Source organism: Plasmodium brasilianum, chromosome 2, assembly GCF_023973825.1.
Source record: "Plasmodium brasilianum strain Bolivian I chromosome 2, whole genome shotgun sequence".
In the NCBI taxonomy this organism is placed as follows: domain Eukaryota; phylum Apicomplexa; class Aconoidasida; order Haemosporida; family Plasmodiidae; genus Plasmodium; species Plasmodium brasilianum.
This window is the reverse complement of record NC_090115.1, coordinates 762,655-787,009: the sequence shown is the minus strand read 5'-3', so window position 1 is coordinate 787,009 and position 24,355 is coordinate 762,655. Positions and strand designations below refer to the sequence as shown.

The window sequence follows — 24,355 nt, the reverse complement described above, 5'->3', positions numbered from 1 at the left end:
TAATGATAATATAACAAAAACAAAAAATGCCATTTTTTTTTTTATGCAGAATGACTATTCGCGCGAAATAAATTTTAAAAGGACATTTTTCAAAAAAAGTTACACATATAAGTATGGATAAATATGCATGTACAAATATATATAATAATTATGTAGCTTTTGTATTTTTAAATCAGTTATATTTTACAAAAAAAAAAAATTTTTTTATGAGGGAGAAAAAGGAAAAAATGGAAAAATGTATATTTCAACCAGACCTTTCAAACTCATTCGGAGGAGCAAATCCTTTCTGATATAACAGTTTCTTTTCATTTTTATAATAGTTCATTGTTTTTAATGTTTTAATGTATTAATATTTCTTTATTTTAAAAATGAAAAAAAAAAAAAAGGTATTTAGCTTAGCTTTTTTTTTATTACATACTTGAAGATATACTGCGATTATAATTTTTTTTTTTTTTTTTTTTTGAAATTCTTTATTATTTTCAAAACCTATAACATATGATTTACATCTTTAAGTTCTCTTGAGATGTTTGTATATATTTGGTTATACACGCGTACGTAAATACATAAATAATATATACATACATATACACCTAAATGGTATGTATTCTGTTTGTGCATGTTTCTCAGTTGTTTCCCTCTATGGGCATATTCTTTTAAAATATAAGAGAGGAAAAGAAGTACGCAGTGAATATGTACAAAGATATATGCATAGTACAAAATATATTATGTTACTTAAAAAATTGCTTTGGCCAAAATATAAAAATGTAAAATGCATTTTCACTGCTTACATTTGAGCGAAAGAAATTATACATATATATATGCACAAGAGCAAAAATAAGTTTCCAGTAATACATGTAACAGTATACACATAAGCAGATAGACGCAAAGGTGAAATGATAAAAATCACATTTATATACATGTTTATCTAAAAGTCTATATCTGTTTTAATCGGAGTACGAATTGATTTTAACCTTGTAATCGTTTTCTCTTTCTTTTCAAGACGCTTTATTTTTTTTTTTATATTTTTTTGCATCTTCATCTGCTGAACTGTAACGTAATCTTTATAATTCACATTTTCGAAAATAATTCTACCTTTAAAACATTCTTCAAATATTTTAATAATATGTAAGGTGAATTGGGGTCCTATTTCTACCAATTTTTGTTTATTAATATTATTAGAATCTACTAGGGTTAATGGTAAAATTTGATAATGCCGAAAATAAATTAAATTATTTGTATAAAAAAAATTATAACAGTGATCATAAAATGGTTTGCTCAAAGGATGATAATTTGGTATTCCAAAGACGTGAATAAACATTTCTTTTATTAATTTCAAATGTTCTAATTCATCAAAATGTTTACTAAAAATTAAAAGGGGTCTTGAATATAATAAACAGTTACCTGAAAATATTAAACTATGTAAAGGTATATAATCTAATATTTCAAAATATAACGATGGACCCGTTACATTTTTGCATATCCATAAACAATACCGTTTTCTTTTTATGTCAAAAAATATGATATTATTACAATTTCTGCTATAACTTATATCACTTAAATCACTTTTTGTAGCCTTTTTGTTCCATTTACTCTCTACCTTATGATGTGGTAATAATAATTTTAAATTTTCAATAAATGACTTACAATTCTTTTTTTTTAATGATGATCGCACAATTAGAACTCTTTGTTTGTTTTTCCATAACTCGTTTTTTCTTATATACGTTGCTTCTTTTAATAAATAAGGATCTTCATCTATTTTAAAAGAATCTTTATCCTTACTGTCAAGAATGTCTGTGTTAAGGTCCTCTTTTCTATCTACTTTTAACTTTTTGCTGTCTTTTTCTGCCTGACTTTTTTCAACAACAGAAGAAACAGTTTCTGTGTAAATACTATCATCACCTGTTTCTTCCCCTTTAGTTAAAGCTCTTTTTTTGGTGACCACCTTAAGGTGATAATTTTTATTTCCCTTCCTTTTTTTATTGACAATTTTATTAGCATTAACTGACGACAGCACACATGTTTTTTCATTGTTTTTATTTAACTCTAGTTCCAAATTTTGTGTTATATCTATAGTATCTTCTAATTTACCTCTTGCTAATTTTTTTTTATTATCTTCTTTTCCTTTTTTCATTTTGAGCTTTCCTCAATTTTGTTTGTTAAGTGTAAAGTGTAATAGTGTAATTATGTTACAAATAGCTATTCATATAGATTTATCTTTTTAATTTATATCAAAAATAAACAAATGTAGGATAAATAACAAAACAAATGTGGAATATAGATAATAAGGTGTAGAGTAAATCGTTGGAAATGTAGATTAAATAGGTAAATAGGTGTAAAATAAATAAATATACGAATAAATTCATCAGTTACAATATTTTTCCGTACACTGTACAAATCATAAAATCTTTGCGGAAACAGTAAATATATTCCTTTATTAATTACTATTAAATAATTAACAAGAAAGATGCTTAAAAGGTACTTTTATATTTGTTTATATATTCTCATATTATGAGTACTTTCAATAAATCTGTTTTATTTTGCTTCATTTTGTTTTATATCGTTTTATTTTTTTTTTAAATGAAGCAAAATACGCTATATAGGTAATGTGAAATAATACTCTTCAAAGTTTTTTTAAACAGATAATATATATTTTATATATACTCAAAATGGTATATGTATTTAAAAAAAATTTTTTAAGCTTTATAAAAAAAAAGGAAAAAATAGGCAAAATGACCAATAAATATTCAGAAACTTTTAACAAGTTATAAGAACCATTAAAATGTTTAAAGAGTAAATCGTGGAGTTACTCATTGTTAGCAAAATAGTAAGGCGGGAAAATGTCATGTGGTATGAAATTTATATATTATGTATATGATAACAGTGCTGATGTAATAGCAATTTACGAAGAATTTTGCTTGTGGGGTAATGATAATACGGCATATTTATGTATAAATGCATATATTTATGTTAATGATATATAGTAAAAAAAAAAAAAAAATCATTGACATATAATATACTTGCATTAATTGTAGCAATGCATAAAGTAAAGAAAATTCATATTTTAAAATTTAGCTACAACTACGTGAACCAGAGTGATTATTTTAACTGTAGAGAAAATCACTGTTAAAAAAAAGTAGCTTATGTATATATATATATATAATATATATATATATATATATATATATATATGTATATTTATATATATATAATACGTAATAAAATGAAGAACGCTCATATTTTTAAATTAATAAACTCATTTGAAAAATAATACAAAAAAAAAAAAAAAAATAATAATTAAAATAAAAAGAATAAAACGAATTCTTATATAGTAAGTGTAACTTAACGCAAGAAGAATACCAAAAAAACAACGATTACTTTTATAAAATAATATTTATGAGCATAAAGGTAATACATTTTGGAAATTTTATGTTTAAGAAATGTAAGTTTCTCGTTCATATGATTATTTTTTGAATATCTCAATATATATACATATATGTAGGTATTTATGCGTGTATATATGTATGTATGTATATGTACACAGGAACGAACTTTTAGCATAGAACAGCATGCATATTGATAATTATTTAGAGTATGTTTTATATTAATAACGTGTTCCCTATTTTTTCTTTTTTTTTTACGAATAATAGTTACATAAAGGATATATATTTATATACACATATATATTTGTATAAATGTATCTTTTTATATTTATGACAACAAAATGAATAACGTAAAAAAGGGAGAACTAAATCAAAATGGAGAAAAGGAAAATGTAGAATCACCACTATCATTTTCGATCAGCGAAAATTCAAACGAAACAAACATGAAAAAGAAAGTTAAGAAAGTGAGTTTTCTCCTAGATAAAGAGGAGAACCATATAAAGAAGGACGAAGGAAGTAGCATTGATGATAGTTCTGAAGATCGTATGGTTAATATACAAAATGGTATTAACCTTAATAATAAAGCTGATTGTGCTAGTAAAAAATGTTATGATAATACCAATGATAATATAATGAAGTATAATTATAATGGTAAAAATATAAGCAGTTATAATATAGTGAAACAAGAAGATAACATAAATAACAGTTTAAGCTGTGCGAGTTATATGGATTTCGATTATAAAGATAATACGAATGACTTCATTTACGAAAAGCAAGAGAGGTATGAGAAGAACGAAAAAAATGAGAAGATTGAAAAATACGATAAGCGCGAATTTACTGATAATGAAAAAGACCATCGTCGAACAAATATTCATATATATGAGGAAGAAATAAAAGATATTTTAAATGAGGACGAAGTAAAGGATGTATTAGATGAGAGAGAAGTAAAGAATGATTTAAATGAAAGAAAAGTAAAGGAAGCATTAAATGAAAATAGGGGTGGTAATAAAAAAGACGGGTTTGAAAAATCCTATAATGACAGTCTAAATAACTATCTTTCTTCCTCCTTTGTGGATATTCTAAATACAATTCATGAAAATAAAAAAGATCAAAGTAACTTGAATGGAAGAAAAACAAGTGAGCATAGTCATAATAATAGTAATAACGATAATAGTAATAATAATGGAGATCATATGATGAATGCTTCTAATCCCAGTAACGGAAAAAATTACGAAAATAGAGATTTTACAGATACCTTAGAAAGTGACAACTTACGACTAATTCCATGTATTTTATGTGGAGATACAATTAAAACAAACGCTTCGAAAATGTGTAACAATTGTATATTACAAAATGTGGAAAGTAATAGCATGAATATAAATAAAGATACCTATTTAATATACTATTGTCGTGAATGTCGAAGATATTTACACAATAAATGGGTTTATTGCGAGCTGGAAAGTAAAGAATTATTAGCTTTATGTTTAAAAAAAGTCCATAAATTAAAAAAGTTAAAAATACTCGATGCCAAATTTTTATACACAGAACCTCATAGCAAAAGAATAAAAATTCATTTAACTGTGCAGGAAGAGTTGATCAATAACTTTATTAGCGAAATAGAATTAATTTTACACTATGTAATTAAATATACTCAATGTGATGATTGTAAAAAAAAGTATACTCCATATACATACAATACATGTGTATCAGTAAGACAAAAAGTCGAACATAAAAAAACATTGCTATTTTTAGAAAGCCTATTATTGAAATGTAATATGAATGAAAATATTATTAATATTGTTTCAAATCCTGATGGGTTAGATTTTCATTTTTTATCAAGAAATGATGCATTAAAATTTTGTGATTTTATTTTAAGTAAAACAATGTCAAAATATAAAAACTCAAAACATTTAATTAATCATGATGCAAGTAATAATACGTATAACTATTTATACACTTTTTCTATTGATATATGTCCAATATGCAAATTTGACTTAATTTTTTTTCCAAGAGATTTATCTATGAAATATGGAATTAAAAGTTCTTTCTACTTATGTATGCACGTTTCTATTTTTATTATTTTAATTAATCCTTTTTGTTTTTTAAATAATGCGCATATATCACAAGAAAGATACAACAAGCATCCCTTCCTCCCTCTGTTAAGTAAAGCCGACGCTAAGGTATTTCTAATACTCAATGTAGAATACATTGACAGTGACCCATATTCTAAAAACAAAAAGAAAAATTATGTAGGAAATAAAGATAACAATAATAAATTAAACAATAACAGTAATGCTTTAGATGATAATAATTCATTTGCAAATGCACAAGGTAAAAACAAAAATAATATAAAAAATAAAAATAATTTAAAAAGAAAAATAAAAAATTTTACCAACGCTCAAGATATAGAAGAATATTCTACGGATGATGACTATGTTATTAACGATGATGATAAAAACAGTCTTACAGATACAAAAAGCTGTAAATCATCCTCAAGAAAAGTAAAATTAGATAAACTGGTGTATGCGTATGTCGAATTATATGACGAGTCCAATGGAAACACCATACTAACAAAAACTTGTAATGCAAAACATTTAAAGCCAGGGGATTATGTGAATGCATATGACTTAAGAAAACATACATTCGATAACGAAATAAGTTTATATTTAGAAAAAAATGATAATTATAATATAATTATTATTGATAGAGTAAAATCAAAAGAACGACAAAAAATTGAAAATGAATTACAGGTTCAATATAACAATATTGAAACCGTAAAAAATATTAATGAAGAAGATGTCTTTAAAAGAATTGTTCTAAACAATTGTAGAGACATAGAAAATATGACAATCAAAGGAGCCTAAATTTGATTTTACTGGCCTACTTTGTTCAAAAATGTAGTATTATCGAATTTGTTTTTTCGCCCCAACACCACTAGTGTGCTTCTGCGTGTCTGTGCATACATATGTGTACATATATACATACTGATCCATTTACTGATGTATGATAAAATACAGATGTGTACCCTGTTTAATGCAGTTTCACATACTGAGTTTCATACATTTACGCCTTCATACGTATATACCTGCACATGATTGTTAACCCAATTTTATGTTTAACATAAAGGATACTTTCATTAAAAACTCGTAAAATGCATGTATGTACATGAACATATATACGCTTATGTATACATATGTTGGATATTTATTTGTGGTAAATTAAAAAATTTACCATATATATTAACAGATGTATGTTTGATATTGAAGATCTTACTAAGATATAAAAAATATATATATATTTTTTTAAATTATTATAATTGCATAAATAAACACATATTCCGATCTCTCAATTATATTAGAATAATCATCTTGCGAATGTAACTACATATAAATGTATTTCTAATATAAAGGTGTTATAAAATGAAGTGGGAACAAAAATATGCCAAATGACGAAGTCATGACGTTCGTAAAATTTATCCGTTTATGTAAATCTATATATAAAGAGGAGGATACAAGAACATATATATTTAGTCAAATTATTATACCCAAACATTGCAGAAAAAATCGTAGACATACATTTGTAAAATTAAAAATGAAAATAAATTAAAATAAAAAAAAAAATATATAAAAATAATAAAAAATTAATAAAAATAAAATAAAGTAAATGATATAAAAATAATAAAAAAAAAAAAAAAGTAAACAAAAAAAAGCCTTATGCAAATTCAAACAAAAAAAGGGGCCAAATATTTCCTCATAAATCTCAAACCTGACAGCACACTCAAATGATGACAGTTATTTAAATTTTTAAATAATGTATATACATCTTACTACTGTACCTACGCTGTTAAACAATGCCATAAAATTTCATTTTCATTATTCAAAAAATTTAGAGCTGATTGTTTCTTAAAAATTCCTTAACATTGTCAGCAGATGATGTTTCATATGGATCCGTCTGTATATTATGCTGTTTATCATTTTCTTGAAACATTTTTATTAAAATATTGTTTTCAACTATAGCAACAAATCTCCAAGGTCTCATGCCCATAAAAAAATTAGACTTATCTACAAGCATGTTCATACTTTCAGTGAATGAGCTATTGCCATCACTAATATATTTTATATTTTTTATGTTCATATTTTTAAACCAACTCTTTAATACAAATATATCATTATTGGTAATACAATAAATGTCATCAAATTTATTTTCCTTAATAAAATAATCATATTCCTTTTCATATTGTGGTATCATTTTAGATGAACAAGTAGGTGTAAATGCTCCTGGTAAACTTATTAATAAAATTTTCTTATTTTTAAATAATTCATGCGTATTAATAGCTTTAAAATCATCTTTTTCATCCACTTGTGTTATGTTATTTATGTTTTTTACATCAATCTATGACAATACAAGGGGTAAAAAAGTTTACAGCGTTATAATGAATAATATATAACAGTATTTTTATAAATCAAAAAAGTGTGCGTTGAAAAAAAAAAAAAAAAAAAATACAAATTGCTCAAAGGAATCAAAAGACAACACAAAAATATCAGAGAGCTGTGTGTAACATGTATGCATGTATGTATATATATATATATATACATATACATGCTCACATATGTTGCTCTAATTTTTTTTTTTTTTCCATTTTCTTATACCATAACTTTTACATTTGGGATTAAGTCATTTTCCTTGATGTCGTTTGCTAAATCTATGCTTTTTGACTCGTATAATTTTTGCGAAGATCTACCAATTGAGTTTCCCCTTTTTGATACAATATTTAGTGACTGTTTATGTGACAAGTTTTTAAAACAAAAATAAAGTTTTACTAAAGTAAGATAAAGAATTAATATAATTTTCCTCATCTTTCTTACAGGTCTGTTCCGATATGAAGAAGTTATAAACAACAATTTGATAAATTGAAATGTCAGATGCAAGTATTTGTTCGTGTTTATTTTCTTAGTACAAAGTCGAAACATGCATAAAAATGTATGTAGAAATATGCATATAAGAATAACGAACGGCAAAATGTGATATGTATATATATATATATATATATATATTATAATGCCAACTCCAAAAAAGGTTAAAGGATAAAAAATAAAGCATGCACCCAAAATTATATTTTTCTCTTATTTTAATTCTCGATTACTATTTTTTAAACCTCCTCTTTTCACATGAAAAGATAAAAAGAAAAATGAATATTCCGTACCCTTGCTACAATTTTTGTATCACTATTAATATCTTTTTTTTTTTTCGCATTATTTTTCATTGTTTTATATTTATATTAAATACAATATATACAATTAAAAATGTAAACACGGGAAAAATATTTTAAAATAGATGATACACAAGAGCAAGCCAGTAAACTAAGTGAGGATATTTATATATTTGGAACTTTAATTTTTGTTATTCTCTTTTGGGAAGTGCTGTTTTGTACACTTTTTGTTCATTCTTCTTTTGTATAACATATGTATACATGTATATTAAGTTCACAAATTAAAATTGCAATTATATTTTTTAAAAGAAAACGACCATGGTACTTTAATAAACGGTCAACATTCATGGATGAAACAAAAAAATTTAGAAACGTATATATTAATAAAAAGGAGCCAATATTGTAAAAAAAGTAGAACAAATAACAGTCGGCACAAAAGTTAAATTAACTCACATATGTGTATTTTAAAATAATAAGCAAATTTAAAAGGTTATAACAGCAAAAAAAAAAAAAAAAAAAAAAAAATCAATATATGTAATATGAAAGAACGTATATATATATAAATATAATATATAGAAAAATAAAAATGAAGCAGGGATGAAAAACAAACGAATCTACCTTTACTGTTAACAAAATTGTATAAAAACAGGGTAAACCAATTTAATTTTAAAATAATGACACATGTGAAGAAACAAATAAACAAACATACGTACGCATATACATACAAACATGTATACGTGAATGAATGAGCACTGCGTGGGAAATACATGTAAAGAACAAACACTTTTTTCAAAGGGAAAATAAAGGCATTACAAACATATGGTACTATAAACCAAACACGAGTTAATAATGTCATGATTCATATAGTTTACTGTTTTGTTCTGTTTGTCATTTTTTATACTGTTATACTTTATTATATATTCTATTTTATTGTGTTGCAATTTATTGTATATTATTTTATTCTATTTTATCTTTTTCTTTATTTCCCCCTCTAAATTTCCACAACAGTCCCGTACGCTTTAACAGTGTTTATACCCCCATCTGGATATATGTTCAGGCGCAGATGAGATGATATGATATCAGTTAAGGGTACATTACTCGACGTGCTATTTTTAATTGTAAAGAAATTTATATGATTTCCTTTAATATATGATAAAGGCAATAATTCTTTCCATACAATATTTTGTATATTTTCATTGAAAAATTTTATCTGCTTAGATTTTTCCTCAGAATGTACTTCTTTCAAATAACAGTAATCTATAGAAATACATAAAGGAAAATTATATTCATAAAATATGGTATTTATCTCTATATATTTTATATTCGTGATAAAACTTAACTTTATTATACAATAATTGTTATTAAAAAATACGGATGATATATTATTTAGACTTAAATTTTCTACATAACGTAAAGGTCTATTTATTAATCTTCTAGTTTGCCAACCCATAACATAATTTGAATTTTGGTCGATTAATATATTTTCAGATTTTCCATAAAATTCATCAGTTGTATATACCACATTAGATCCATCTAATATATTACATACATTAATTGTCTTCTTATAATTTTTTTTCCTTTCCTTTTCACTTATTTTTATTTCTCCATATACCCTTAATTTATTAATTCCTCCATCTGGCAGTAAACATACTATCAAATGAGTAAATATTTTGTTACATGTATTTATGTTAAAACAATTGTGGTTATAATCCTTAAACCCTGGGTTCATTCTTTCGTCTTCCAATATTGAAACCCATTGATACTGTTTGTGTAAATCGTTATATATCTTCTTTTCAACTGAATAGTCGTTATCCAGATATAACGTGTTTGAATTATACAAATTCACGTTAAAGGGGAAATCCTCCTCTTCATTGTTTTCGCCCTTTCCCTTATCACCGCCCTCATAATGATCATCAATATCGCCATCATATTCGTCCTTATCGTAATTTCTATTATTTATATTGTTTCTGTCATTTCTGTTATTTCCATTACCACGGATGTTACTAACGCAATTAGAATCATTTGCGCAATTCATTGTATTACTAGTATAGCCACTCCTTTCGTATTCCTTGTTATAATTTACATAATTTTGATAACTATTCATATCAGTACTATTGTTACTTGTACCATTTCCATTCTTAAAAATGGACGACTTTTTATTTGAACACCTCTTGTGAATTTCTGGGTACCTACTAACTATTTCTCTTGTAACGTCCACCAGTGTATACAACTTATTATCTATATAACGATATTCATTCCCATTGGCGACGAACGAAGTCGATTTGGGATTACTTCTTAAATTCTTGAACTTATCATTGTATCTTAATATTTCTAAATAATTTTCATATTCTTGGTCTGATTTATCAAGGGGGTCTATTAAAATAGGTTCATAAAAATATTTATTTCTTTTAAAATATGTTTTTCCATCCAATAATAATTCTATTTCCTCCCTACTGTTAAAGAGATTATTCTCTGGCTCTTCCTTTTTTCTAATACTACTACTATTATTATTACCACTTGTAATATAACTTTTCTCATTGTTCTTATTAGTTTCGTGCAAATCTTTTCTCAGTACGATATCACTATTTTCGTTACTTTTCTGGTGGTGGTAAAAATTTTTTTCAAAAATTAAATCATTTTTTTTTTTTTTTTTGTTTTCATATTTAATTTTGTCTACATATTTTGAAAAGGATTCAGAGCTGACTAAAATATCATCTTCAATGTACGCCCCTTCAATAGAAACATATGGCGCATAATTCCCTAAGAAGTTGTTTGTATCGATATCTATACCTTTAATTAATGTGGGCTTACATAATTTTACTATACAAAAATCAAAATATTTTTTTATTCTCCTTTTAGTTAACCACCCAGGACATGAATTGTCATTAGGGGAGAAGGAAGAGGACGAGGGGTACATCAAACATTTTGAATAAAAATTTGGCCCATTTTTTCTCTCCTCATTATTAACATTATTATTAGTATCAATATTATTAAAATTATTATTGTTACCATTATTATTATTTCTAATATTACTGTTGCAGTAACTCATACGTTCCCCAGAACTCTTTTCGATATTTTCCTTTTTCGCTAAATTAAAGCCTTTGTTTTTATGTATTCCAGTACGTAAATTATTGTTTAATACATTATAGAGGTCATTAGAGCAGTCTTCATAATATCCCTTATCCGCACTTATATTAAAAGGTTTATCTTTTAAAATGTTTTCACATTTCCCGTAGGTCTCATCAGTTACGTAAATAATTTCAGATCCTAGCACAATTGAGCAACAGTTAACAAAATTAAAAAACAATGGCACATCATCATAAATAGATGACGTATTAGAATGTTTCAAAATATATTTACTTCTTTTCGATACGATCGTTTGACTACTGTTCGTTGTTTCATTAATGCTATGATATAATGGTCCCTTAGAATATTCACTGTTGTCATATGATATGTTACTATTATTAATATTATCAAATTTTTTTAATTTTTTTTTAACATCATTGAAGTATTCACTATTGTTATGAGGTATGTCAAAATTTGTGTCATCTTTACTTTCTATAATGCTATCACTTTCAAATATGTTTTTCCTTTTCCTTTTTTTTAGTATATATTCATTTTCAATTGATTTCTCATCATTACGTGGGCCTCTATAAGCATCACTGTTCAGAATTCCGGTACACTTACTGTTGTACTTCACATCTTTAACATAGTCTAAATAGTTGTCGTCACTTACTCTACTTTTAATATTCTCATCTGTTTCTTTGTTCTCACTGAATTCTTCACTACTTTTTATATTTTCATAAAAGTTCATACAACTGCTTTTTCTCGATTTTTTTAATCTCATTATATAATTGTAATTATCACTCATGGAGTCAAATAAAAGTTCCCTTTCTTTATTTTTACTAACATTTTCACCATAGTGTGTTTGTAACGTTTTATGATTTAAATACAGCTTATTTTTATTTGTATCATTTTCTTTACTAAGAAATAATTTATCTTTATATATTAAAAAATTATTATCCATATATTTCGAAATAGTCTTTTTTTTGTAATTATGGTGTTCTTTACTCTGCTCATTAGATGTACTCACATTTTTATGTTCATCATCATATTTTCCAAAATGATTTCTATTATAAGATGTGTAGCTTCCTTGAGATTCCATTTCTTTATTCTCCTGCTCTTGCTCTTTTTTTATATATCCTTTATATGTATAATATTTAGAATGTTCCCTGTTTTCCCTAATTTGATTTTTTCTAATCTCTACCCCTTTCTTATTTCCTTTTTTTGTTATTCCATCTTCTCCACTACTTACAGAGTATTCCTTCTGTTGTTCATTTACACGATTATTTGAAAATTTTTCATACACATTTGCATACGCATTTGCGTGCATATCTTCACAAACATTTTCTCTGACATTTCGTTTTTTCGTAAAATATTCTTCTTTCTTTTCTTCATTTTTGTTGCAAACCTTCTTACCGATAACCACATTATGGTTAATTTCTTCTTCGATGGAATATTGCTCCTTATAATATTCTTCTTCACCCTTCTGCATATTTATTTCTCTTTCACTATTTTCTTCATTATTAATCGGAACATGTTCATATTTTGTTTTATCTTCTTCTACTGTTACCTTAGAATGTTTTTTCGATATATATTCTTCTTCTTGATATCCACTCGAATTATCTTGAATATTCGGTTTCCTTTTCATTTCGGAGATATTTCCTATGATCCTTAAATCATTCATGCCCATTGTGTCTAAAAAAATATTATTGCATTTCATACTCAAAGATTCGTTATTCTTTTTTTTTTTTTGACTCATTATCACACTTGTATTATAGCTACTATCACTAGTTTTGTCATTAAAATGAGGCTTCGATAAAATCAAAGGAGTAGAATTTTCTTCATATCTTTTAAGTAAAGAGTCTTCATCATTCCCTAACTCGTTAGAAGATATATCCTTGTCCATGCTCTTGCTTTTTTCTAATTGAGATTCGCAGTATTCATTAATTTCTTTTAAAAGGGATTTATCATTTGTGAAAAGGTTATACTTACCCTCGTTTAGTTTTACACCTTCCGCATTTTCTTCTTCCCTCTCTTTTTTATCATCGTATTCGCAATGTTCTGTAACTGTGTCCTCTGATAGATTGCCTACTTCGTAAACTTGTTTTTTCTCTTCTTCATATGCTTCTTTTTTCTTTTTTTCGTATGCTTCTTTTTTCTCTTCTTCGTAAACTGCTTCTTCCTTTTCCTCTGCTTCGTAAACTGCTTTTTCTTTTGCTTCGTATTCTTCCTTTTCCTCTACATCGGATTCTTCTTTTTCCTTTGCTTCATATTCTTCCTTTTCATTTGCTTCATATTCATCCTTTCCCTTTGCTTCATATTCTTCCTTTTCCTCTGCTTCATAAACTGCTTTTTCTTTTGCTTCGTATTCTTCCTTTTCCTCTACATCGGATTCTTCTTTTTCCTTTGCTTCGTATTCTTCCTTTTCCTCTACATCGGATTCTTCTTTTTCCTTTGCTTCATATTCTTCCTTTTCATTTGATTCGTATTCTTCCTTTTCCTTTGATTCGTATTCTTCTTTTTCGTTTGCATCGGATTCTTCTTTTTCCTCTGCTTCGTATAATTCGTTCACTTCCTCTTCTTCGTATGCTTCTTTTTCCCCCTCTTCCTCATCATCACCCAGCATGTTACTAGACTCGTTGAGATTATTTTTTAAGCTCGATTCATAATTTGAACCGAATATCTCCTTCAGTATCATATTTTTGTTTATAAGTTTGTTTTCCTTCTTATTCTCACCTTCAGTGGACAACTTGTTGTTGTACATTTTTACTACATCTTCATTATACGTGTCGTTAGAGCTATATAAAAATTTACTTGTATGCTCATTCTGACTTTTCAATAATTTGACTTCATCACTTTTTTCGTCATGTTTTTTATATACAAAAAAATTGTTATTTTGATTTTTTAGTTCATCCAAATCTTTATACATCTTTTTTGGAGTATCACTGCTTTCATTTGTTAAGGGAAAGTTATTTCCTATTTCTGAATTTTCCAAAAAATAATTGTAATTTGAATTCCCCTTTTTCAATAGGTTACCTTTTGTGTTATTTTCAAAATGTGCATCAGCACATTCACTGAAATAGTCTTTTGAATCATATTTCTTTTTCTGCCAGTTAGTGTACTCCTCTGCATCCTCATCACTTCTATATTTGTCATAATTGATATTTCCATCATTTTTGTTGTATATTGATTCTTCTGCTTCGACTTGTTCATCTTCCTCTTCCTCTTCTTCTTCCTCCTTCGCTTTTTCCTTTCCTACCTCTTCCATTTTATCAGACGTTGATTTCTTTTCCTCCGCAGACGGATTCTGAACATCTACAATTTCTTCTTTGCTACCATCCGCCTCTTCTTCCTTCATTCCTTTCTCAAACATATTTTTTAAAAAGGGAGTACAACTACTTTCAGAAAAACCATGGTCTGCTTTCCTGGAACTTGGTATATCGGAATCACTAAAATTAACCAATTCATTATTAAATGTATTCTCATTTTGAATCTTGGTTTCTTCATTTAATTTTTCTAATTGATTCTCGTATTCCTTCATCTTGTCATTAACCTTTAAAGAACCAAATAAAGTACTATCTTCTACACGTTTTGCGTCTTTTGTTTTAATATATTCATTGAAGGAAGTATTATCTAAATTGGATGTTTTAGTAATGTCCCTCTTATCCTTACCTTCTTCATTCTTATCGTTTTCCATTTTTACCATTCCCCTATAATTCACATTTTTGTCTATTTCGTTATGATATAGATCTCCTTTGTATATGCTGACTCCATTTTCATCAAAAGTATCTTTGTTTTCTTTTTTTACAATGACATTATAATAACTTTGGTCAAAATTCAACCTTTCTTCAAAATTTTCATATATTTTATTATTGTTCTTAACCAACAAGGAATTATATTTAGAATCATTCGAATTTTTTTCCTCTGATTCATCAATTTTTATTTCGTCAATTTTTGTTGTATACTTCGGGGAGTGAGATATAACGTCAATGTAATAATCATTTAAGGCATTTGTGTCATATGAGATAAGACTTTTATCTTTTTTTTTTTCTGTTAAATAGTTATAATTATTTACTGGAGCATCATTTAATAAATCTATTTTATCTGATGTAATGATTTTTCTTTTTTTGTCAGAATTTTTTTCTGAAAGTAACTCATTAAATGTTCTAATGTTATTATTTATATTTTCATAAATTTCTTTTAAATTTTTATCAACAGATAATCTTTTTCCATTTACCTCCTTATTAAAATTGTGCATATCTGTGTTATGAGAAGACAAAGTTTCATCTCCTTTATTATTAAACAGTTCATTTCTGATATAAAAACTATTCCACTTACTACTTATTACACTATCTTTTAATTTTTCTTTCTCTTTTAAAAGTTGATATTCCTTATTATTTTTCAAACTATAATTTGTTAATGTATCGATGGATGAATTATCGTTTAAACTTATCGATTTTTCTAAATTTTTTCTTTTTTCTACACCCGTATCACTATTGCTGCACGATAACAAGCAGTTAATTCTTGGTTCATATTCCTTATTGTTGTAACGTTTATCCAAATTTTGAGATTTTTTTGCTCTTCCTGAGTCGCTTATTTTATTATCGGCAAAATACCTGCCTCCCTGTTGTTTTTCATTATTATAGAACTGTTCATCCTCCTGCGCTATTTCTTCTTCTTCCCCTACCTTCTTTGATTTTTCTACTTTATTTCCTTCTCTCTGATTATAATAATCATAACAAACGTTTTTACTTTTTGTATAGCTGTTTTTATGCTCTCCTCTATTTTTAAACTTATTCTCGTATCCGGTTAAATCGCAGCTTAACAGATTTAAATTTACACTAGGATTCCTTTCAGGTACTGTCTCTTTTTCACTGTAAATATTAGTCTGGTCTTGTGCATTATCTTCTTTTGTGAATTTATTTTCCGCATTAACATCACTTAATAATTTACTTTTTACTTCATATTCCTCATATGAAGATATCAAATTTGAACTCTCCACCGATTTTTGTTTTTTAATTTTCTTTTTTTCATCTACTTCTTGCTCTTCATCCTTTTTTCCTTCTTCTTCTTCTACCTCTGTTAGTACCTCAGGGTTTTTTTTTTCCTTATCCATATCATTTATATCAAGGAAATTACTAAACTGTTTCATATATATATTGGAATTTTCGTTCTCATTATTTTGAGACGCAACTTGATTATTCCTCTCATTTTTTATACCACTGCATTCTTTTTTTTTACTTTCCGTGCTTTTCCGTGTATTATGTTTTAAATAACGTTCGTTTTTGTTACTTTCTATTGTTCTTTTTCCAAACCCATAGATGTTTAATTCGCTTTTATTTTTGTTTCGCGTTTCTTCATGTAGAAGGGATTTTTGTTTTCTAAGGAGGGTGTTAGCATAAATACTGCGAGTATTACTATAATTATTACAACTATTATTTTTACTGTTATTATTGATGTTATTATTACGGTTACCTTTATTGCTATTATCATATGGACTTGTTAAACTATAATTTTTGACTAAAGTTCTAGATCTTTCAAAATTTACATGCGAATGTTCTTTACTCCTTTTATCACTTATGTTAGGCATTTTTTTGGCTACTTCCAAATTAGGTATCTCTTTACTATTTCCAGCAGCAGTTTTCTTGCTTCTTACTGTATCATTTTCAGTTATTTTATTCTTTGCAGCAATACGTACATTTTTCTTTTTCTCGTCAATTAGTGCGCTTTTATTCATAATATCATAGTTTTTATTGTTGCTATTATTTACAATATTAGCGCTATTAGCATTATTAACATAATTAACCTTTTTAACATTATTGGTAATGTTATTATTATTATTATTATTATTATTATTATTATTATTGTTGTTGTTGTTGTTGTTACTAGATGCGCTTCTATTCTTTAACAACGCGCTACTTACAGAGGTATCCACTTTGTCTTTTTTACTATCTTTTTGTAATTCATAACCGACAACATGACTCCTGTTGCATGTTTTTTTTGTTTTTATGAACATATCATTTTTTTTACTTAAAAATGAAATTTTTTCAATGTTCTGTTCGATGAAATTTTTAGATTTGCTCACTTTCTTGTTTAAAAAATTTGCAAATTTTTGGAGGTTCACTTGTTTAGTATTATTTCTCCTTACTTGTAATTCTTCATTAATTGGGTTTTTCATAATAGGGATTTCATAATTTAAACTTGTACTTTTTCTAATTCTTTCAATTTTTTTGATATTCAGATTTTTATATGGAAATTCAGGGTTATTAATGTATGCTCCATGATTGCCACCTTTATCTTCAGACATTTTAATTTAAATAATTCATTAAATCGCACAAAAAAATATTTTTTATATTCCTTTGAAAAATTTCCTACTCTACTACTTTACTTTTTTTTTTGAAAGTATTTCGTTGTACATGGAATAAAGGCCGTTTGTTTTTACAATTCTCTTTTTTGATTTTTTAGTATCGTTCAACAAATATGCTTTTAAATACTTTTTTTTCTTCTTTTTTTTTTTTTTTTTTTGCTATATTATAATGAAAATTTCTTATTTAATTATGTTATCTATGCTTATTATAACAAATTTTCGAAACAACAAAATGCATATAATATTGTATGTTATAACAATATGGACACATAAACATCAACAAAAATACGTGCACATATATTTATAAATAGAGAAACAAAAAAAAAAAAAATATATATATATATATATATACAAAATAAAAAAAATCAAATGAATACTTGGCTAAAATATTATAAGCCTCAATATTCTGGAGCTTTTAGACTGCGTGTTTATTTTTAAATAATGGTTAACTTTTCTATATGCCTATCATCCTTTTATGCAATACACATCATTAATTTTGCAAGCATAAAATTTAAAAAACTAAAAAAAGGGTTAGTAAAAAAGGCCCTGATTTATAATTTAGCATATGTTATGCTTAATACAATAAGTTGGTCAAACTTTTAAGAAGTACATAACACGGGTAAATTATTACTATTAATTCATAAAACCCTTTTTTACAGTTTTTGTATATTAATATTTTATTCTTACACTTCATCCGTTTGCTCTGTTTACTTGTATTCTTTAGATCTGCCTTAAATATTTTATTTTTTTCGATTCGTTTTAATTGTTTTATTCTTTCGATTAATTTATTTTTGAATTTATACAGCATACATCAGTGAATAATTAAAATGTACGCCTTATAAGTTTGATAGTTATTATATTATTACATTTTTACGAACATTTTTCATGATGCTAAAAAATTAAAAATAAGAAACAAAGCATGAACTTGAAATTTAATAAAAAAAAAAAAAAAAACATATTTACACATTTTGTTTTTGCAAAAATATGTTTCTTTTCTTAAAATTTTTGTCATTTTTTAAAATTTTCCATTACACACAAACGAAAAAAAAAAAAAAAAAAAGAAAAAAGGAAAAGGTAATGAAAATGTAAAAAAGGAGCAAATTTATAAATAAAAAAATAAATAAACATTATTTTTATTACTCAAAATTAAGTACAATTATTCTTCGTAATATGCACAATAAAAAATACATGCTCCAAAACTTCAACATACGGTATTAAATTATATAAATTACTCTTTTTCTTTACTTATCTTTTTTTTCACCTTTTGTTCACTGAACGATTTATCTATGCTTCCTATAAGTTAAAAAAAATAAAATAAAATAATGAGTATACCAACTTGAGCATATATTTATGTAGGCAAAATGTATACTTCATAAGCTTGTATGAGTTATTATTATTTTTTTCTTTCATACTGTTTATTTTTAGAGGAAAAGCTTCATTCGGATTTTCATTTGTTCCCCACATCAAAAAAAGAGAATTTAACTCTTCAACCTTTTTTAAGTTTTCATTCTTACTTATTCTATACATTATGCTCTACATTAATTTAATAAATAATCCATCAGTAAAAACTTACATAGGTTAATATGTGCATACAGAAATGGACGTGTACTTAAATATAAGCATACATAAATGAAGGTGTACATAAATATGCACACAAAAAAGCGCTAGGATAAGTTAATATGCTCATACATATATATATGTGCTTAATGTATTGTAAATTTGAATACATAACAACATTTATAATTTTGTTGTCAAGAACAAATTCTTACATTTCTGTTATCCGTAACTTTTAATATAATTGATTCAGTCGGCCTATGTAATTTAATAACGTATCTTGTCTAAAATAATAAAAAAAAAATGTTTAATATTATTACTATTATTATTATTATTATTATTATTTATTTATTTATTTATTTATTTTATTTTATTTTTTTCTTAATTAAAATGTATGCATAAATGGCTTATTTTCTAGGAGTGTTCACATTTAGACTATCATTCTTTATCTCTATCACTGTATGTGTCCCTCTCTCTCTTAATTTATTTTATTTTTTTTTTTTAGTTGTGTGTATTACTTTTTCTGGAGACTTCGAAATGATATCTCTTGTTGCCTGGATAAAATCGCCCCATGATATCGTATAAACCACTGTACAAGAAAATAAGTCATAAAATACCTACATGTGTTAAGTCATATTTTTACATATGTTTATACATTTATCCAATGTTATACAACATTATTCCGTTTGCTTAAAAAATTAGAACATGTCAATACAAATCAGTGTTAACGGTGTTTATACATTCTCATTCTAGCAGTATATTGTGTTGCTATCATAATATATAGTAATGTATATATGTATATGTCTTATTTGCTATATCCACATGGATATATATGTTCAACTCGTTAGGGTTTTAAATTAGCCATTTTTTATATAAATTATCAGTTTTCTTCTTGCATAAACTTGCACATAAATAACATTTAACTATTTCTACACTCATATATATTAACTTCACATAAGAAAAAAGGAAATTTTTATCTTTTAATCTTCTCTTCTTTCACAACCACATAAATTGGTGTAACATCAAAAATAAAAAAAAAATATTTTCCATTTTTATTTCTTATATATATATATATATATATAATATTTACAAATGTAACGATGCATGTTTGTGATTATCACATTTTTTCATATTCATTAAAAAAGAAAAATGGATTCATATACACAAGTACATATGTACATACGCACATACTTTTATACATACAGATGTATATAAGCATATATATATATATAAATATATACTTACACATGTACATACGCATTTACATATATATATATTTAATTAATTCATTCAAGTTGTTACTTTCTTTTTATATCAGTTCTATAATGCCTAATCGTTTTAACTTATATTATGTAAAATACTTCGTCCAAAACTTTAAGTTATTATATAAGTACTTTACTTTTAATTTTGTATGCTTTAAAACAATTCGTAAGTAATCTTAATTAAAATATGTAAAATAATTTTCACTGTTTATTTGAACTTTTTACTAATTTTGAACAGTCATTCTGCAATAAAATATGCCATTGTTACGTTTGTTTTTATGTTACTGTGTAATCAACATAAATTTCTTGATCCTTATTATAATGAAAAAAAAGAAAGAATTCAATGATATATTATAATTTGTAACAAAAAAAAAAAAAAAAAAAAAAAAAAAAATTAACGAGTTCACATATAACAATAAAAAAAATACTGCTTAAACGTTTCGTAATTGATGAAGAAAAAAAAAAAAAAAATTTTAACACTAAATTTTCAAATAAAGCGTACATTTTTTCTGAGAAAAATAAAAATTTTGAATTAAAAAATGAATTTCTAAAGAATACAAAAAAAAAAATATGGAGGAAGAGGAAGAAGAAGTGAACCACATGATGCCCTTACATTTTAAAACAAAAAAAAATCATAAGAACGATATAACAAATATTGGAAAGAAGGCATGTGAAGATATAAAAGAAAATTTAACAAGTGACATAAAAGTGATTGGGCAATATCACTTGGAACAGATGAATATGGTAGATGGTAATTACATAACAGAAAATACGAGAAAATTAAATACAGAAAATAAAAATGAAGAAAAGGATGAATGGATGATTTATGTGAGTAATAATTCTTATGGACCATATAACTTAGAACAAGTTATTAAATTATGGAATGAAAAAAGAATTAATATTATGACAACTATATTTAAAAAGGGGGAAAATAACTGGAAATTTGTTTATAACGATGAAATATTAAAAAAACATTTACTCCATAAAGATGTAACTGATAATTACTCAAACGTTAGAACAAAAGATATTAGTAATAAACATGTCTCATGGGAGCATTCTCTAAATAGCACTTGTCATATAGACTCGAATGATCATACATTAGACTACAATAAGGGTAAAGGCGGCGAAAATAAATCCATTAACGACAATGGTAACGATAAACTTCATGAACAAATTGAAGCAAACGAGATAGATCTGGAAAAACTTAGAAAAAGAGAGAAAAAAAAAAAATATTTAGAAAGAAAAAAAAAAAAAATTGAGGAAGGATTGTGCGATAAAAAAGTTAAAAATAACTCCATTTACATAACAGGTTTACCAAAAGATGTAACTAAAGAAGAGATAAATAATGTGTTTAAAAAAGCAGGAATTATAAAAATTGATGCAGAAAGCACAGAACCCAAAATAAAAATATACTATGACGAAAATAATAACGTAAAGGGAGACGCTTTAGTTACCTATGTGTATACACAAAGTGTAGATATAGCAATCAAATATTTTGATAATTTTTATTTTAGGCAAGATTGTTTGATTCATGTTGAAAAAGCACAATTTAGTAAAAAAAAAGAACCTGTAAAGGTATCAAAAGAAGAAATTTTAATTAAAAAAAAAAAAATTAAAGCCGCAAAATATGAACAACTTAGATTACAAAAATGGGGAGAGGTTTACATGGGGACAAAGAAGAAAATTGTAATTTTTAGGAATGTATTTTCGTATGAGGACGCAGTGGTAAGGCACAAATAACTTGTTAGGAACATGTGCATGTTTCTGTATATTTTTCACCCATATATGTTTATATGTACAAAATAGGTGGACAAAAACATAGAAAAATCTGGGAAACATTTATTTCTTAATGTACACATGTTTTCCCAAAATTAGAAAAATCATTGCGTGTATGAAAGACATACATTATAATTATTTATGAACTGACCTTATTATTTTTTTTTTTTTTTTTGATAAAAATAGAAATATGATGAAGGAGACCCGTTTTATGATTTTATAAAAAATTTGATCGAAATGGTATTTTATTAAACATCTCATAAATATATGTCCAACAATAGTAACTGTAATAATTGTTTTCACATTTTTACGTTTTTATATTTTTGAACATAAACTCAGGAAGTAAAAAAGTATGTTCCTGTATACAAAGTTTACCCGATACCAGTACACTACAAGAAAATTGATTAAATCAAAGAAAATGGAACCATATACATATTCTAATAACACATACGCGTATGCATATATGTATGTACGTATATATATATATATATATATATGTATATATGTTCACCCATTTTATCCTGTTTTAAGAAACATCCCAACGGAATTGTATGTGTCAAGTTCAAAGAAGTGGAGGAGGCGGAGATGATTGTATCTGTAAAATGGCGCATTAAAATAAGATAAAAAATACACATATGCTTAAAAATGGCGAAGAAAAAGAATAAGCACTCAATTATATGTATATGTACATGCATATGATATTGCAATAGTAGCAATAATGATCACACCTTTTTATTATTATTATTATTTTTTTTATTTTATATATAGTGCTTTAAAGATATCGAGCTTAATGACAAAAAACTGGAAGTGTATTTTTATGATGGAAAACAAGATTTAAAGGCACAATGTCTTTCTTCAAAGGTTTCAAAAATAAAAATCCCTTAAAATTTTTATTAAATGATATAATATTTTTTATTATTATAATCCTTTTTCTTTTTTTCTTTCTTTTTTTCTTTTTTTTTTTTTTTTTTTTTTTTTTTTTTTTTTTTTTTTTTGTTTTCCCCCCTGTAGAATTGTCCGAAAGTACATACAGAAAATCTGTCCGAAATAAATACTCAAGAAAAGAACATGGGTAATTACAACATTCAAAATATGTATAGATGTACACATGTATTTTTCCTGTTGTAAAATATAAATTCTGTTCGTTTATTTTTTTTTCGTAGATCATAATAATCCACCCTGTCTGATAAAGAACAATTTGCAATCTTTTCATGTAAAAATGGGAAAAACTGAAGAAAACAAAAAATAATTAAACTGATAAATATATACATACATATGTATGTACTTGTATATATACACAGCATCAACAAAAAAAAAAAAAAAAATCACACACATTTATGAATATTTTTAAAACTTGAATGATATATTTCATAATTCTAAAATTTATTTTTGCGTAGGAATGGATTGATAATCAAAGTGAAGATGAAGAACACGAAATAAAAGTGGAATAAAGAATTTCCCCTTCCTTTTCATTCGTTTCCTTTCTTTTTTTTTCCTTCTTCTTCGTCTTTTACTTTATGTGATTTTGTTAAAAGGGACCGTTAACGGATTTTTCTTGTAGCTGCAAAATGATAAAAATAAGTGCGTATAAACACATATACCTATATGTATATATATATATATATATATATGTATATATATATAGAGAGAGAGAGAGAAAGGGAGAGAGATGGACATATGCACATGTATGTGCATGCCGTGGATTAGTTTTTACTATAAAATGTCCAAATTTATGAATAGAGAA

General features: G+C 25.6%; 5 protein-coding genes across 5 annotated transcripts; 2 read left to right on the top strand and 3 right to left on the bottom strand.

The window, feature by feature from the left end:
• Positions 1 to 925: 925 nt before the first annotated feature.
• MKS88_000759 (ribosome biogenesis protein BRX1) lies at positions 926 to 2,131 on the bottom strand (the record flags this gene model as incomplete). Its single annotated transcript, XM_067218896.1, has 1 exon — positions 926 to 2,131. The coding sequence occupies one exon, from the start codon at positions 2,129 to 2,131 to the stop codon at positions 926 to 928; it is 1,206 nt and encodes a 401-aa protein (XP_067075541.1).
• A 1,590-nt stretch (positions 2,132 to 3,721) lies between these two features.
• MKS88_000758 (60S ribosomal export protein NMD3) lies at positions 3,722 to 6,244 on the top strand (the record flags this gene model as incomplete). Its single annotated transcript, XM_067218885.1, has 1 exon — positions 3,722 to 6,244. One exon carries the CDS (start codon positions 3,722 to 3,724, stop codon positions 6,242 to 6,244), a length of 2,523 nt encoding a protein of 840 aa, XP_067075540.1.
• A 1,021-nt stretch (positions 6,245 to 7,265) lies between these two features.
• Positions 7,266 to 8,643, bottom strand: MKS88_000757 (1-cys peroxiredoxin; the record flags this gene model as incomplete). Its single annotated transcript, XM_067218874.1, has 4 exons — positions 7,266 to 7,772; positions 8,030 to 8,158; positions 8,246 to 8,329; positions 8,584 to 8,643. 4 exons carry the CDS (start codon positions 8,641 to 8,643, stop codon positions 7,266 to 7,268), a joined length of 780 nt encoding a protein of 259 aa, XP_067075539.1.
• A 937-nt stretch (positions 8,644 to 9,580) lies between these two features.
• Positions 9,581 to 17,959, bottom strand: MKS88_000756 (uncharacterized protein; the record flags this gene model as incomplete). Its single annotated transcript, XM_067218863.1, has 1 exon — positions 9,581 to 17,959. The coding sequence occupies one exon, from the start codon at positions 17,957 to 17,959 to the stop codon at positions 9,581 to 9,583; it is 8,379 nt and encodes a 2,792-aa protein (XP_067075538.1).
• A 3,446-nt stretch (positions 17,960 to 21,405) lies between these two features.
• MKS88_000755 (RNA-binding protein) lies at positions 21,406 to 24,062 on the top strand (the record flags this gene model as incomplete). Its single annotated transcript, XM_067218852.1, has 8 exons — positions 21,406 to 22,560; positions 22,798 to 22,851; positions 22,951 to 22,995; positions 23,143 to 23,208; positions 23,380 to 23,472; positions 23,623 to 23,683; positions 23,775 to 23,824; positions 24,009 to 24,062. The coding sequence occupies 8 exons, from the start codon at positions 21,406 to 21,408 to the stop codon at positions 24,060 to 24,062; spliced, it is 1,578 nt and encodes a 525-aa protein (XP_067075537.1).
• Between the last annotated feature and the right edge of the window lie 293 nt (positions 24,063 to 24,355).